This window comes from Taurulus bubalis, assembly GCF_910589615.1.
Source record: "Taurulus bubalis genome assembly, chromosome: 9".
Taxonomy (NCBI): domain Eukaryota; kingdom Metazoa; phylum Chordata; class Actinopteri; order Perciformes; family Cottidae; genus Taurulus; species Taurulus bubalis.
In genome coordinates this window covers 27934146-27946645 of record NC_136597.1, presented here as the reverse complement: position 1 = coordinate 27946645, position 12500 = coordinate 27934146, and the positions used below count along the sequence as shown (strand labels likewise).

At 42.9% G+C, this 12500-nt stretch overlaps 2 protein-coding genes across 3 annotated transcripts in view; one reads left to right on the top strand and one right to left on the bottom strand.

Moving 5' to 3' along the window:
* The first annotated feature begins 7650 nt into the window (after window positions 1-7650).
* On the top strand, window positions 7651-9398 carry pdcd2l (programmed cell death 2-like). The gene is made up of 2 exons (XM_079223583.1): window positions 7651-8145; window positions 8590-9398. The coding sequence occupies exons 1-2, from the start codon at window positions 7671-7673 to the stop codon at window positions 9390-9392; spliced, it is 1278 nt and encodes a 425-aa protein (XP_079079709.1). The 5' UTR covers window positions 7651-7670; the 3' UTR covers window positions 9393-9398.
* Window positions 9399-10090: 692 nt separating this feature from the next.
* Window positions 10091-12500, bottom strand: part of LOC306741300 (nuclear factor of activated T-cells, cytoplasmic 3-like) — a 12726-nt gene continuing 10316 nt past the window's right edge. Inside the window, exons 10-11 of one of the 2 annotated variants that reach the window (XM_079223577.1) lie at window positions 12029-12061; window positions 10201-10265 (exon numbers count right to left, since the gene is read on the bottom strand). In XM_079223577.1, the coding sequence (XP_079079703.1) occupies window positions 12039-12061 (23 nt within the window). In that variant the 3' untranslated portion in view covers window positions 10201-10265; window positions 12029-12038. Of the gene's footprint in view, window positions 10266-12028; window positions 12062-12500 lie in introns of both variants that reach the window. The other variant, XM_079223576.1, reaches the window with a different exon arrangement.

Genomic DNA, 12500 nt, shown 5'->3' with positions numbered 1-12500 from the left:
TTCATAACCGTATCTTTAAGTTGTTTCTTCTTTGTGAATAAAGAAATGAATGCATGATTAATGATGCACTCCGGGCTCCACTGTTCGCTTCCCGACCCGGCTGCAGGGCGAGCAGCTCTGCTCTCGGTGGACGAACACAGAGAGTTAAGCGTCTGGATGAGATTAGCTCAGCGAGAGAGCTGCCGGCGACCTTTCCACGATCAGAAGGGCGACACTGTTTGTTTGTTTTTTAAATTGCCGTGCGATGTCATTACCTTCCTAATGGTAACAATAATTGCTTAGCACTTAAGAAATGCTTAAAAAACAAAAGCAACTTAACAAACCATCAGCGACAATAAAGAGAAGAGTTCCCCTCTTTACTGATTAAAGCCTATCATTCAGGCTGACGCAGCAGATTTCAGAAGACCCTTAAATTACCAAAACCTCCACCGCCGGATTAGAACAATAAATTATCACAAGTTGCGCGCTGCACTAAGTTTTTAGTTCAGTTCTTAACGATTGGAGTTTTGTAATTGTGTTTCCTCCGAGAGGTTCAGAAGACCACGACTGGAGATGAGTTCAAACATTCAGATTACTTCTCCGAGATGCACGGTAAACACGGTGGATTGGTGTGTGAGTTTGTGCGATTCTAAAACAGCAACGTTTGAGAGGATTAGTGAGAGCTGCTCCAGCCTGACCGAGCTTTGTGTCGGCCTGAAGTGGGAGAAAACGTACCCTCCGATGTTCGAAAAGTCAACGTTGATTTATTGGCCACGCAACGTGCGTACTTCAGTACGCCTCTGTAGTTGTTTTCACCCAAATGACCATTTGTTTTTAAACCTAACTAAATAGTTTTATTTGCCTAAACTATTAGCCTGCTGCCCACACAGTCTTCAGACTACGTCACCACCCTGCTGGAGCATTTTCTGATGCTGAAGATACCGATGCTGAAGATACCGATGCTGAAGATACCGATGCTGAAGATACCGATGCTGAAGATACCGATGCTGAAGATGCAGATGCTGAAGATACCGATGCTGAAGATACCGATGCTAAAGATGCAGATGCTGAAGATGCAGATGCTGAAGATGCAGATGCTGAAGATACCGATGCTGAAGATACCGATGCTAAAGATGCAGATGCTGAAGATACCGATGCTGAAGATGCAGATGCTGAAGATACCGATGCTAAAGATGCAGATGCTGAAGATACCGATGCTGAAGATACCGATGCTGAAGATACCGATGCTGAAGATACCGATGCTAAAGATGCAGATGCTGAAGATACCGATGCTGAAGATGCAGATGCTAAAGATGCAGATGCTAAAGATACCGAGGAGGTCGTGACGAGCGTCAGGTTGCAAACCAGCGCGCAGGCAGTTTTCCACAGCTGAGTTTAGAAGGAGGTGGAGAGCTTCCCACCCCCGGCAGCAGCGGTGGTGGTGTGATGTAACCGGGTGCATTAGAGAGATCAAAGCGCTGCGTCATCTCTGCGTGAGCTTCCAGGCAGATTCTAAGCTGCTGTACGAGCTGCTTTGATATGTTTCATCCCTGTGAGCCCCTCAGACGGCTCCATGGCCAATTCTGTTTCACTCCAGCGGATCAGCACATCATGCTTTAAAACGGAAAAAACACATATTGGTTTGAAGAAATAACTACCGATGAGCCCGCCTTAAATAAGTTGTGTTGAAAAACAGACTATGAGATGAACTTTTTTTTCATTTTTCCCCGGCTGTGACAGAAGTTAAAGTTCATTATCTCTAGAGTTCACCGTCTGGTGAGATAAACAAGTGAAAGGAGAGGAAACAATCCCCTTATTGGACTTTAAAGCCTCGAGCAGCAGCATTAAAGTGCCAGTATGAGCATCCATGTTGAATTAGGGTTCAGAGATCCATTAAGATCACACTTGCTTTTAATAAATCCCCTCTAATTACACAAAGGCTTCTTAGACACCCTTCATAAGTTCTGATATAATATTGCGGGAACATAATGAAACACATATTTTAGATTCATAATTAAATATATAATAAGTGGTTCATGAATGGCATTTGTTTCCCGAATGTGGCAATGTGACATTTACAGGTGGAAAGTGATGTTTCCACCTTCCCGCCTTCTCACGTCTCCACATGAAGCCGCCGTGATGCGTTCAGGGTGTCGTGAGCTGCTGTCGCCCTTCAGCAAACCTTCTGGGGAACAGAAGCCTCTTCCAGGCCGAGGTACTCTCCTTTATCTCCCCTCACGGTGGGGGTTCATGCACGAGCGCCTCGGGGTCCTATAAACGAGACGTCCCTTTGACCTCCTCTGAACGCAGTCAGGAGAATGTGACTGACCTCCACCGTCTACTGAGGATTTATTGATGGCATAAAGAAGCAGACCCGCACTTTAATGCTGCCGTGGCTGAAGTCCAACGTTTTAATGTGTGATGAGTGAGACTTCCTGCCTCTTAACTTACAGCATCAAAGCTAGTCATGTGTTAAAGCTGCATTCTCTCTACTGACCAGTAGGGGGCGATAATCAATGAGGCAATAATCAAAATGCCCAATGGGATTGGGTTTTTGATAATTGCAGAAAGACATTTCTGTGTCAAACTATCGTTCATGATACCAGCATCAATGAATGGCTTATGGACGACCTTTTGTAAGTCAATAATTGTGCAATAACAACGCCATTGTTGCTTTGTGCCCTTCAGTCTGTACTAACTGCTAAAGGTTCTTACTCTGAAGAAGTATTATGGTTTTAATCAGAAGCACTACAGGTGGTATTATTATTTTCACAAACTGTAATGTAAGGAGGAGCTGCTCCAACGCTGCATATTAAACATTTGAAGTATTCTGAATGAATTATTAATAAGAATCCCCAGTTCATAATAAACCAGCATGTCCTGTTGACCGGCCTCTCAGCTGAGAGTCAACATGGCCGCCGCTCCTGGAACGCAAACCAATTAAAATATGAAAAACCTCCATTTGCTGCTCAGAGTCCTGCTGGGTGACGGACACACACACACACACACACACACACACACACACACACACACACACACACACACACACACACACACACACACGGCTATCTCCGTCACCGGGTCAACAACAGGTAGTTTGTGGAGGTTATGTGTTTCATATCGCAAAGAGACGAGCTGCAGCTTCATCTCTCTGCAGCTTCATCTCTCTACAGCTTCATCTCTCTACAGCTTCATCTCTCTACAGCTTCATCTCTCTGCAGCTTCATCTCTCTACAGCTTCATCTCTCTACAGCTTCATCTCTCTACAGCTTCATCTCATTACAGCTTCATCTCTCTACAGCTTCATCTCTCTACAGCTTCATCTCACTACAGCTTCATCTCTCTGCAGCTTCATCTCTCTACAGCTTCATCTCTCTACAGCTTCATCTCATTACAGCTTCATCTCTCTACAGCTTCATCTCTCTACAGCTTCATCTCTCTACAGCTTCATCTCTCTACAGCTTCATCTCACTACAGCTTCATCTCATTACAGCTTCATCTCTCTACAGCTTCATCTCTCTACAGCTTCATCTCTCTACAGCTTCATCTCACTACAGCTTCATCTCTCTACAGCTTCATCTCTCTGCAGCTTCATCTCACTACAGCTTCATCTCACTACAGCTTCATCTCTCTACAGCTTCATCTCACTACAGCTTCATCTCACTACAGCTTCATCTCATTACAGCTTCATCTCACTACAGCTTCATCTCATTACAGCTTCATCTCTTTACAGCTTCATCTCTCTACAGCTTCATCTCTCTACAGCGTCATCTCTTTACAGCTTCATCTCATTACAGCTTCATCTCTCTACAGCTTCATCTCATTACAGCTTCATCTCTACAGCTTCATCTCTACAGCTTCATCTCATTACAGCTTCATCTCTACAGCTTCATCTCTCTGCAGCTTCATCTCTCTACAGCTTCATCTCTCTACAGCTTCATCTCTCTACAGCTTCATCTCTCTGCAGCTTCATCTCTTTACAGCTTCATCTCTACAGCTTCATCTCTCTACAGCTTCATCTCTCTACAGCTTCATCTCATTACAGCTTCATCTCTCTACAGCTTCATCTCATTACAGCTTCATCTCTCTACAGCTTCATCTCTCTGCAGCTTCATTTCTTTACAGCTTCATCTCTTTACAGCTTCATCTCTCTACAGCTTCATCTCTCTACAGCTTCATCTCTCTGCAGCTTCATCTCTTTACAGCTTCATCTCTACAGCTTCATCTCTCTACAGCTTCATCTCTCTACAGCTTCATCTCATTACAGCTTCATCTCTCTACAGCTTCATCTCATTACAGCTTCATCTCTCTACAGCTTCATCTCTCTGCAGCTTCATTTCTTTACAGCTTCATCTCTTTACAGCTTCATCTCTCTCTGTCAAATTCTGCCTTAAAATCGGTGAAAAGTTGCATCAAAGAACGAGATTTGACAAAATCATTCTCAGAGTTTCTGATTCCAGTTTGTTTATTCGGCTCTTAAAAAGCAGACTGAGTATCACACATATGAGTTCATTATTATTATTAATTTTATTATTATTATTATTATTTTTGACCAAAACAACCGTTTTCGTTGCAAGGTCACGGGGTCAAAGCAGTCTGGCTTCCTGGTCGCATTAAAACAGGAACTTCTTACTCAAATATAAATGAGATAAAAATCCACAGATTTTAAAGCTACATTAAAATCCGGAGTCAATGCTTGAAACCATCTGCTCCTTTTTACGGACGCCATGTGATCGTAAAAATGAAAACATAACAGTTTAATTCCTCCGGCACTTTGTAAACAGGAAGTGAAGGCAGCTCTCAAGGGGAAGAACATAAAGAACAACAACACCAGAATAAAGATGCAATAATAACTTCATATCAGCTCCAACATGGAGGAATGAAGCAGTGAAACGAGACGAAGCGAAGAAAACACAAAGAAATAAAACGTAAGCGTCTGCAGATCCATAAACATTCTGAGATGATGAGAAAACACACAAACAGTCTCTTCTGAGTTGTGTTTGTTGTGTGTTTGTTTACTACAAAGTGTTGTGTGTGTGTTTACTACAAAGTGTTGTGTGTTTGTTTACTACAAAGTGTTGTGTGTTTGTTTACTACAAAGTGTTGTGTGTGTTTGTTTACTACAAAGTGTTGTGTGTGTTTGTTTACTACAGAGTGTTGTGTGTGTGTTTACTACAAAGTGTTGTGTGTGTTTGTTTACTACAAAGTGTTGTGTGTGTTTGTTTACTACAAAGTGTTGTGTGTGTTTGTTTACTACAAAGTGTTGTGTGTGTTTGTTTACTACAGAGTGTTGTGTGTGTGTGTTTACTACAAAGTGTTGTGTGTGTTTGTTTACTACAAAGTGTTGTGTGTGTGTTTACTACAAAGTGTTGTGTGTGTTTGTTTACTACAAAGTGTTGTGTGTGTTTGTTTACTACAAAGTGTTGTGTGTGTGTTTACTACAAAGTGTTGTGTGTGTTTGTTTACTACAAAGTGTTGTGTGTGTTTGTTTACTACAAAGTGTTGTGTGTGTTTGTTTACTACAAAGTGTTGTGTGTGTGTGTTTACTACAAAGTGTTGTGTGTGTTTGTTTACTACAAAGTGTTGTGTGTGTGTTTACTACAAAGTGTTGTGTGTGTTTGTTTACTACAAAGTGTTGTGTGTGTTTGTTTACTACAAAGTGTTGTGTGTGTGTTTACTACAAAGTGTTGTGTGTGTTTGTTTACTACAAAGTGTTGTGTGTGTGTTTACTACAAAGTGTTGTGTGTGTTTGTTTACTACAGAGTGTTGTGTGTGTTTGTTTACTACAAAGTGTTGTGTGTGTTTGTTTACTACAAAGTGTTGTGTGTGTGTTTACTACAAAGTGTTGTGTGTGTGTTTACTACAAAGTGTTGTGTGTGTGTGTTTACTACAAAGTGTTGTGTGTGTTTGTTTACTACAAAGTGTTGTGTGTGTGTTTACTACAAAGTGTTGTGTGTGTTTGTTTACTACAAAGTGTTGTGTGTGTTTGTTTACTACAGAGTGTTGTGTGTGTTTGTTTACTACAAAGTGTTGTGTGTGTTTGTTTACTACAAAGTGTTGTGTGTGTGTTTACTACAAAGTGTTGTGTGTGTGTTTACTACAAAGTGTTGTGTGTGTTTGTTTACTACAAAGTGTTGTGTGTGTTTGTTTACTACAAAGTGTTGTGTGTGTGTTTACTACAAAGTGTTGTGTGTGTGTGTTTACTACAAAGTGTTGTGTGTGTGTTTACTACAAAGTGTTGTGTGTGTTTGTTTACTACAGAGTGTTGTGTGTGTGTTTACTACAAAGTGTTGTGTGTGTTTGTTTACTACAAAGTGTTGTGTGTGTTTGTTTACTACAAAGTGTTGTGTGTGTGTTTACTACAAAGTGTTGTGTGTGTTTGTTTACTACAAAGTGTTGTGTGTGTTTGTTTACTACAAAGTGTTGTGTGTGTGTTTACTACAAAGTGTTGTGTGTGTTTGTTTACTACAAAGTGTTGTGTGTGTTTGTTTACTACAAAGTGTTGTGTGTGTGTGTTTACTACAAAGTGTTGTGTGTGTGTTTACTACAAAGTGTTGTGTGTGTTTGTTTACTACAGAGTGTTGTGTGTGTGTGTTTACTACAAAGTGTTGTGTGTGTTTGTTTACTACAGAGTGTTGTGTGTGTGTGTTTACTACAAAGTGTTGTGTGTGTTTGTTTACTACAAAGTGTTGTGTGTGTGTGTTTACTACAAAGTGTTGTGTGTGTTTGTTTACTACAAAGTGTTGTGTGTGTTTGTTTACTACAAAGTGTTGTGTGTGTTTGGGCTGAAGGACGAGACGAGGAGTTTCTCTGCTGACTCGAGGGCGACGCCTAGTGGTCACCAACACTTTGACATCTCTTCTAACGTCTCTTTTACAAAAAGGATTGAGGATCAATAAAGTATAAATTCATTCATTCATTTTTCCCTTGTTGTGATTTATCTATATTTATTGCGTCTATATTTAGATTTGATTCCATTTCATAAGATTTGATAATGAACACAGTGACTGTAACAACCTCTGTGGACAAAAGATATAAACGTTCTTTTCAATATATTTCATGTCTTTTCCTCCTAGTTTCTCTTCCTCTCGGTTCTGGAAGCTTCCAGAAGAACTCGTGTTTTAATTTCACAGCTAGTTAAAGTCTCATTTAACGGGTTGAGTCTCTACTTTTCTTCTTTGATTTGAAGTGTCGTTGCTTGAAGATGGACGTGATGAGGAAGCCGGTTGTTTGGGTTAAAAGTTGAAAATAAATGTGTCGAGTACAAGAATACCTTCACAAACCAGCAGTCATTATTATGATCTGCTGTTTGGAAACATAATAACAACAACAACAACACGGAGACATGTTTCTGTGTTCGGTGTTTCAGTGACTCTGATGTCAGGTTCCGGTCGGAACCTTTCTCAATCTAACTCTCAAATTAAACGAATTAAATTTATAATCGTTACATCTTTACCACATTGTTACGTGTATGTAGTAATATATATATATATATATATATATATATATATATATATATATATATATATCACATATAACATGTACATATATTTCTGTGCAACTGTTAAACTGGCAGCAATTCACAGTCGCGGAGGTGTATTATTATTTTTATTTAGTTTTTACATCTTAAAAGCTGGCGGTCGTGTTTTGATGACGGACCACTTCCGGTCTGCGTGTCGCACACGTGAGAGATGGCGTCACCGGCCCAGGAGCTCGCGCTGCTCGGTCTGTGTGACGCAGAGATCGACTCCCGGCGGCACCGGGCCTCGTTCCGGACCAGCAAGGTGGGGGGGCTGCCGGACTGGCCCCCGGGCGCCTCCCGGAAGTGTCCGCGCTGCGGCCGCTGCGGGGCCCCGCTGGCCCACGTGGTGCAGGTGTACTGCCCCCTGGCGGCCTCGCCGTACCACAGGACCCTGCACCTGTTCGCGTGCACGCGCGCCGCGTGCAGCTGCAGGTCGGACTGCTGGAAGGTGCTGCGCTCCCAGTGTCTGGAGGAAGAGGAGGAGGAGGAAGGGCGGACATCCGGCAGGGCTCCCCCGGCCCAGGAGGCTCCTCTGCCGGCCACTGAGTGGTGCGACACCGCTGATGACTGGGGGATGGAGGAAGAGGAGGAGGAAGGATGGGGAGGAAGAGGAGGGAAGGAGGAGGAAGAAGCTCTTGAGACAGGTGAGCAATATGCATACTATAATAATAAACTATAATAATAATAAACTATATAAATACTGTTAACAAAGTAAAGTATATAAATACTGTGTCTGTTAATTAAAGTAAAGTATATAAATACTGTGTATGTCAACAAAGTTGTTCAAATCCATCTTTTATTTTTCAAAATAAAATCAGGCCGAAATGTCTGGAAGCACATTTTTGCTTTAACGGTTCTCTCTATATTCACCCATGTTTCTCTTAATGTTTATTTCTTCGTCTTTTGATCCGTGAAAACCCTTTTTTCCGTTCACACGCTCAGCTTAATGGATCAGAGGCTCGGTGGTTCGATCCCCGGGTCTGACGCTTCTTGTGGACGACGCTTCAGTCCCTGGCGTTTATAAACTGAAATATTAATGTCAGGGGACAGAACTTCTTTTGGTCATCGACTCGTTTATCTTCTCCCAGCTGGAGACACCGACGTCAGCGGCCGGCTTCAGGACCTCCGCCTGCTGGACGAGGACGAGGTGGAGGACGACCCGGTGGAGGACGACCCGGTGGAGGACGACGTCCCGGTGGAGGACGACGTCCCGGTGGAGGACGACCCGGTGGAGGACGACGACCCGGTGGAGGACGACCCGGTGGAGGACGACGTCCCGGTGGAGGACGACGTCCCGGTCCTGCAGGCGTTCTTCATCAGCGTGGTGGAGGAGGCGGATCTGTGTGGAGAGGAAGCCGAGCTGCAGCACGCCCGCCGCCTGCTGAGGGAGTACGAGAGGCGCGAGGGCGCGGCGGTGGGCGAGCGGGACGACGGGGACGCCGGCGGCGGCGTGGAGAAGTACGAGAAGGCGAGAGCGAGACACGGAGACGCCGCGTTCTCCCGGTTCCTGAAGGAGATCTCTCGCTGCCCGCAGCAGATCCTGCGCTACCGGCGCGGCGGGAAGCCGCTCTTCGTCTCCGAGCCGCCGGCCGACGCCACGGCGCCGCCGCCGTGCGCCGCCTGCGGAGGAGGACGGGCGTTCGAGCTGCAGCTGATGCCGGCGCTGGTCGGTCTGCTGAGGAGGAAGACGAGGAGGAGGAGGGAAGAGGAAGAGGCCGAGCTGGAGTTTGGGACGGTGCTGGTTTACACCTGCAGGGGCAGCTGCTGGACGGCGGGATCTGGACCGGGATCTGGATCTGGATCTGGACCGGGATCTGGATCTGGATCTGGATCAGCTGTGGAGGAGTTCTGCTTGGTGCAGCCGGACCCCGACCAGCAGCTCTTTAGGTGACGTTCAAGACAAACGCTCACATGGAAAAACCAAATGAATCAAAGTGTTCAGCGCTGAAAATTATTTTATTCCAAAATAAAAGCATGTTGCCAGCGTGAGATCCTTTAAGCTCTCCTGGCACTGACCTTTGACCTCGTTTGTATCCAGCGCCTTAAAGGTACAGTGCTGATGTTATGACGTGAGGTACTTGTACACACTCCAGAGTATTGCTCGTAGAAGTACTGTGTGGACGTTGTGTTTAGAATGTCTTCACCTGGATGTCAGACAGGAAGTGAAGCTCCATTCATAAAAACAGATTAAACCTCAGAGTTATTGTTTTAAATAGACACTAAACACTTCAATAAAGATTTATTTTAACGTACTCTGATATAATTTGTTTGTTTACACATTTCTTCTCCTCCGGAGATGAAAATAGATTTCATAATGAACAGGCCAATAAATATTGATTTTATTTATATTCTCATTGTTCTGATTATTAAAAGTGACTTTCAGCCCTTTTGATTGTTTTCTTTGTTTTTTTACAATTCTATCAACGTAAAAAGATTAATGAACAAAAACGGTCTTTGGTTCGAGTCCCGCTGAACATTCCTGAGGCCCCGTGGCAGGGGGCGGGGCTTCAGTCAGAGGCTTCTGATTGGTTCTCTTCAGGCACTTGAGGATCAGTTCGGTGCACTTTGGGTTTTCTGTCCAAGAAGAAGAGAGGAAGCGGCTACGGAGACGCCTTGTGCTGCCAGCCGCTCTGCTGGTACTGGGCAAACGGGTGTAATGGGTCTAATGGGGCAAACGGGTCTAATGGGTCTAATGGGTCTAACTGGTCTAATGGGTCTAACTGGTCGCTCAGGCTGCCGATGTCTCTGTCGATGATCTCGCTCACTGCAACAAAAACAGAAGACAAAATGATTTCTATTATTACAATGACAAAAAAAAGTTACTCTACTTCCACTAATCGAAGAAGAAGCTGGAGAAGAGGAAGTAGAAGAAGAAGAAGTAGAAGAAGTAGTAGAAGTAGTAGTAGAAGTAGAAGTAGTAGTAGAAGTAGTAGTAGAAGTAGAAGTAGTAGAAGTAGAAGAAGTAGTAGAAGAAGTAGAAGAAGTAGAAGTAGTAGAAGTAGAAGTAGTAGAAGTAGAAGAAGTAGAAGAAGTAGTAGAAGAAGAAGTAGAAGAAGAAGTAGTAGAAGTAGTAGAAGAAGAAGAAGTAGAAGAAGTAGTAGAAGTAGTAGAAGAAGTAGTAGAAGAAGTAGTAGAAGTAGTAGAAGAAGTAGTAGAAGAAGTAGTAGAAGAAGAAGAAGTAGTAGAAGAAGAAGAAGTAGAAGAAGAAGAAGTAGAAGAAGAAGAAGAAGAAGAAGTAGTAGAAGAAGTAGAAGAAGTAGTAGAAGTAGTAGAAGTAGAAGAAGTAGTAGAAGTAGAAGTAGAAGAAGAAGAAGTAGTAGAAGAAGAAGAAGTAGTAGAAGAAGTAGTAGAAGTAGTAGAAGTAGAAGTAGTAGAAGTAGTAGAAGAAGAAGAAGTAGAAGAAGTAGTAGAAGAAGAAGTAGTAGAAGAAGTAGAAGAAGTAGTAGAAGAAGAAGTAGTAGAAGTAGTAGAAGAAGAAGAAGTAGTAGAAGTAGAAGAAGAAGTAGTAGAAGTAGTAGAAGAAGAAGAAGTAGTAGAAGTAGTAGAAGAAGAAGAAGTAGTAGAAGTAGTAGAAGAAGTAGTAGAAGTAGTAGAAGAAGAAGAAGTAGTAGAAGTAGTAGAAGAAGAAGAAGTAGTAGAAGTAGTAGAAGAAGTAGTAGAAGAAGAAGAAGTAGTAGAAGTAGTAGAAGAAGAAGTAGTAGAAGTAGTAGAAGAAGAAGTAGTAGAAGTAGTAGAAGAAAAAGAAGAAGAAGAAGTAGTAGAAGAAGAAGAAGTAGTAGAAGTAGTAGAAGTAGAAGAAGAAGAAGTAGTAGAAGAAGAAGAAGTAGTAGAAGAAGAAGAAGTAGTAGAAGTAGTAAAAGTAGAAGAAGAAGAAGTAGAAGTAGTAGAAGTAGAAGAAGAAGTAGTAGAAGAAGAAGAAGTAGTAGAAGAAGAAGAAGAAGTAGTAGAAGTAGTAGAAGAAGAAGAAGAAGTAGTAGAAGAAGAAGAAGTAGTAGAAGTAGTAGAAGTAGAAGAAGAAGAAGTAGTAGAAGTAGTAGAAGTAGAAGAAGAAGAAGTAGTAGAAGAAGAAGAAGTAGTAGAAGAAGAAGAAGTAGTAGAAGTAGTAGAAGTAGAAGAAGAAGAAGTAGTAGAAGAAGAAGAAGTAGTAGAAGAAGAAGAAGTAGTAGAAGTAGTAGAAGTAGTAGAAGTAGAAGAAGAAGTAGTAGAAGAAGAAGAAGTAGTAGAAGAAGAAGAAGTAGAAGTAGTAGAAGTAGAAGAAGAAGTAGTAGTAGAAGAAGAAGTAGTAGAAGAAGAAGAAGTAGTAGAAGAAGTAGTAGAAGAAGAAGAAGTAGTAGTAGAAGTAGTAGAAGAAGAAGAAGTAGTAGTAGAAGTAGTAGAAGCCTCTCAAGTGTCACGCATTGAGCGTGACTGTCACGCATGTCGGTCTTAAGTCCCGCCTCCCGCCACACATCGTATTTCTCACGCTGAAAACACCTCTCTGATATTTAATGTGCCGCAGCACAAACATGACCTGGTCGCTGCCCTCACCATGGAGGAATCAAGCACGTCTCCCCGAATCCCCTGGAGTCATCAGCCAATCAATGAAAAGAGATGGGCGACACGAATAGCCAATCAGAAAAACGCATCTGTTGTATCTGGGTGAAATGTAATCCCGGCCGCACCTCCCTCCCCCAGACAGAACCAGAAACCAACAGAGAGAGAGAGAGACAGAGAGAGAGAGAGAGACAGAGAGAGAGAGAGAGAGAGAGACAGAGACAGAGAGAGAGAGAGAGAGACAGAGAGAGAGACAGAGAGAGAGACAGAGAGAGAGACAGAGAGAGAGAGAGAGAGACAGACAGAGAGAGAGAGACAGAGACAGAGAGAGAGAGACAGAGAGAGAGAGAGACAGAGAGAGAGAGACAGACAGAGAGAGAGAGACAGAGACAGAGAGAGAGAGACAGAGAGAGAGAGACAGAGACAGAGAGAGAGAGACAGAGAGAGAGAGACAGAGACAGAGAGA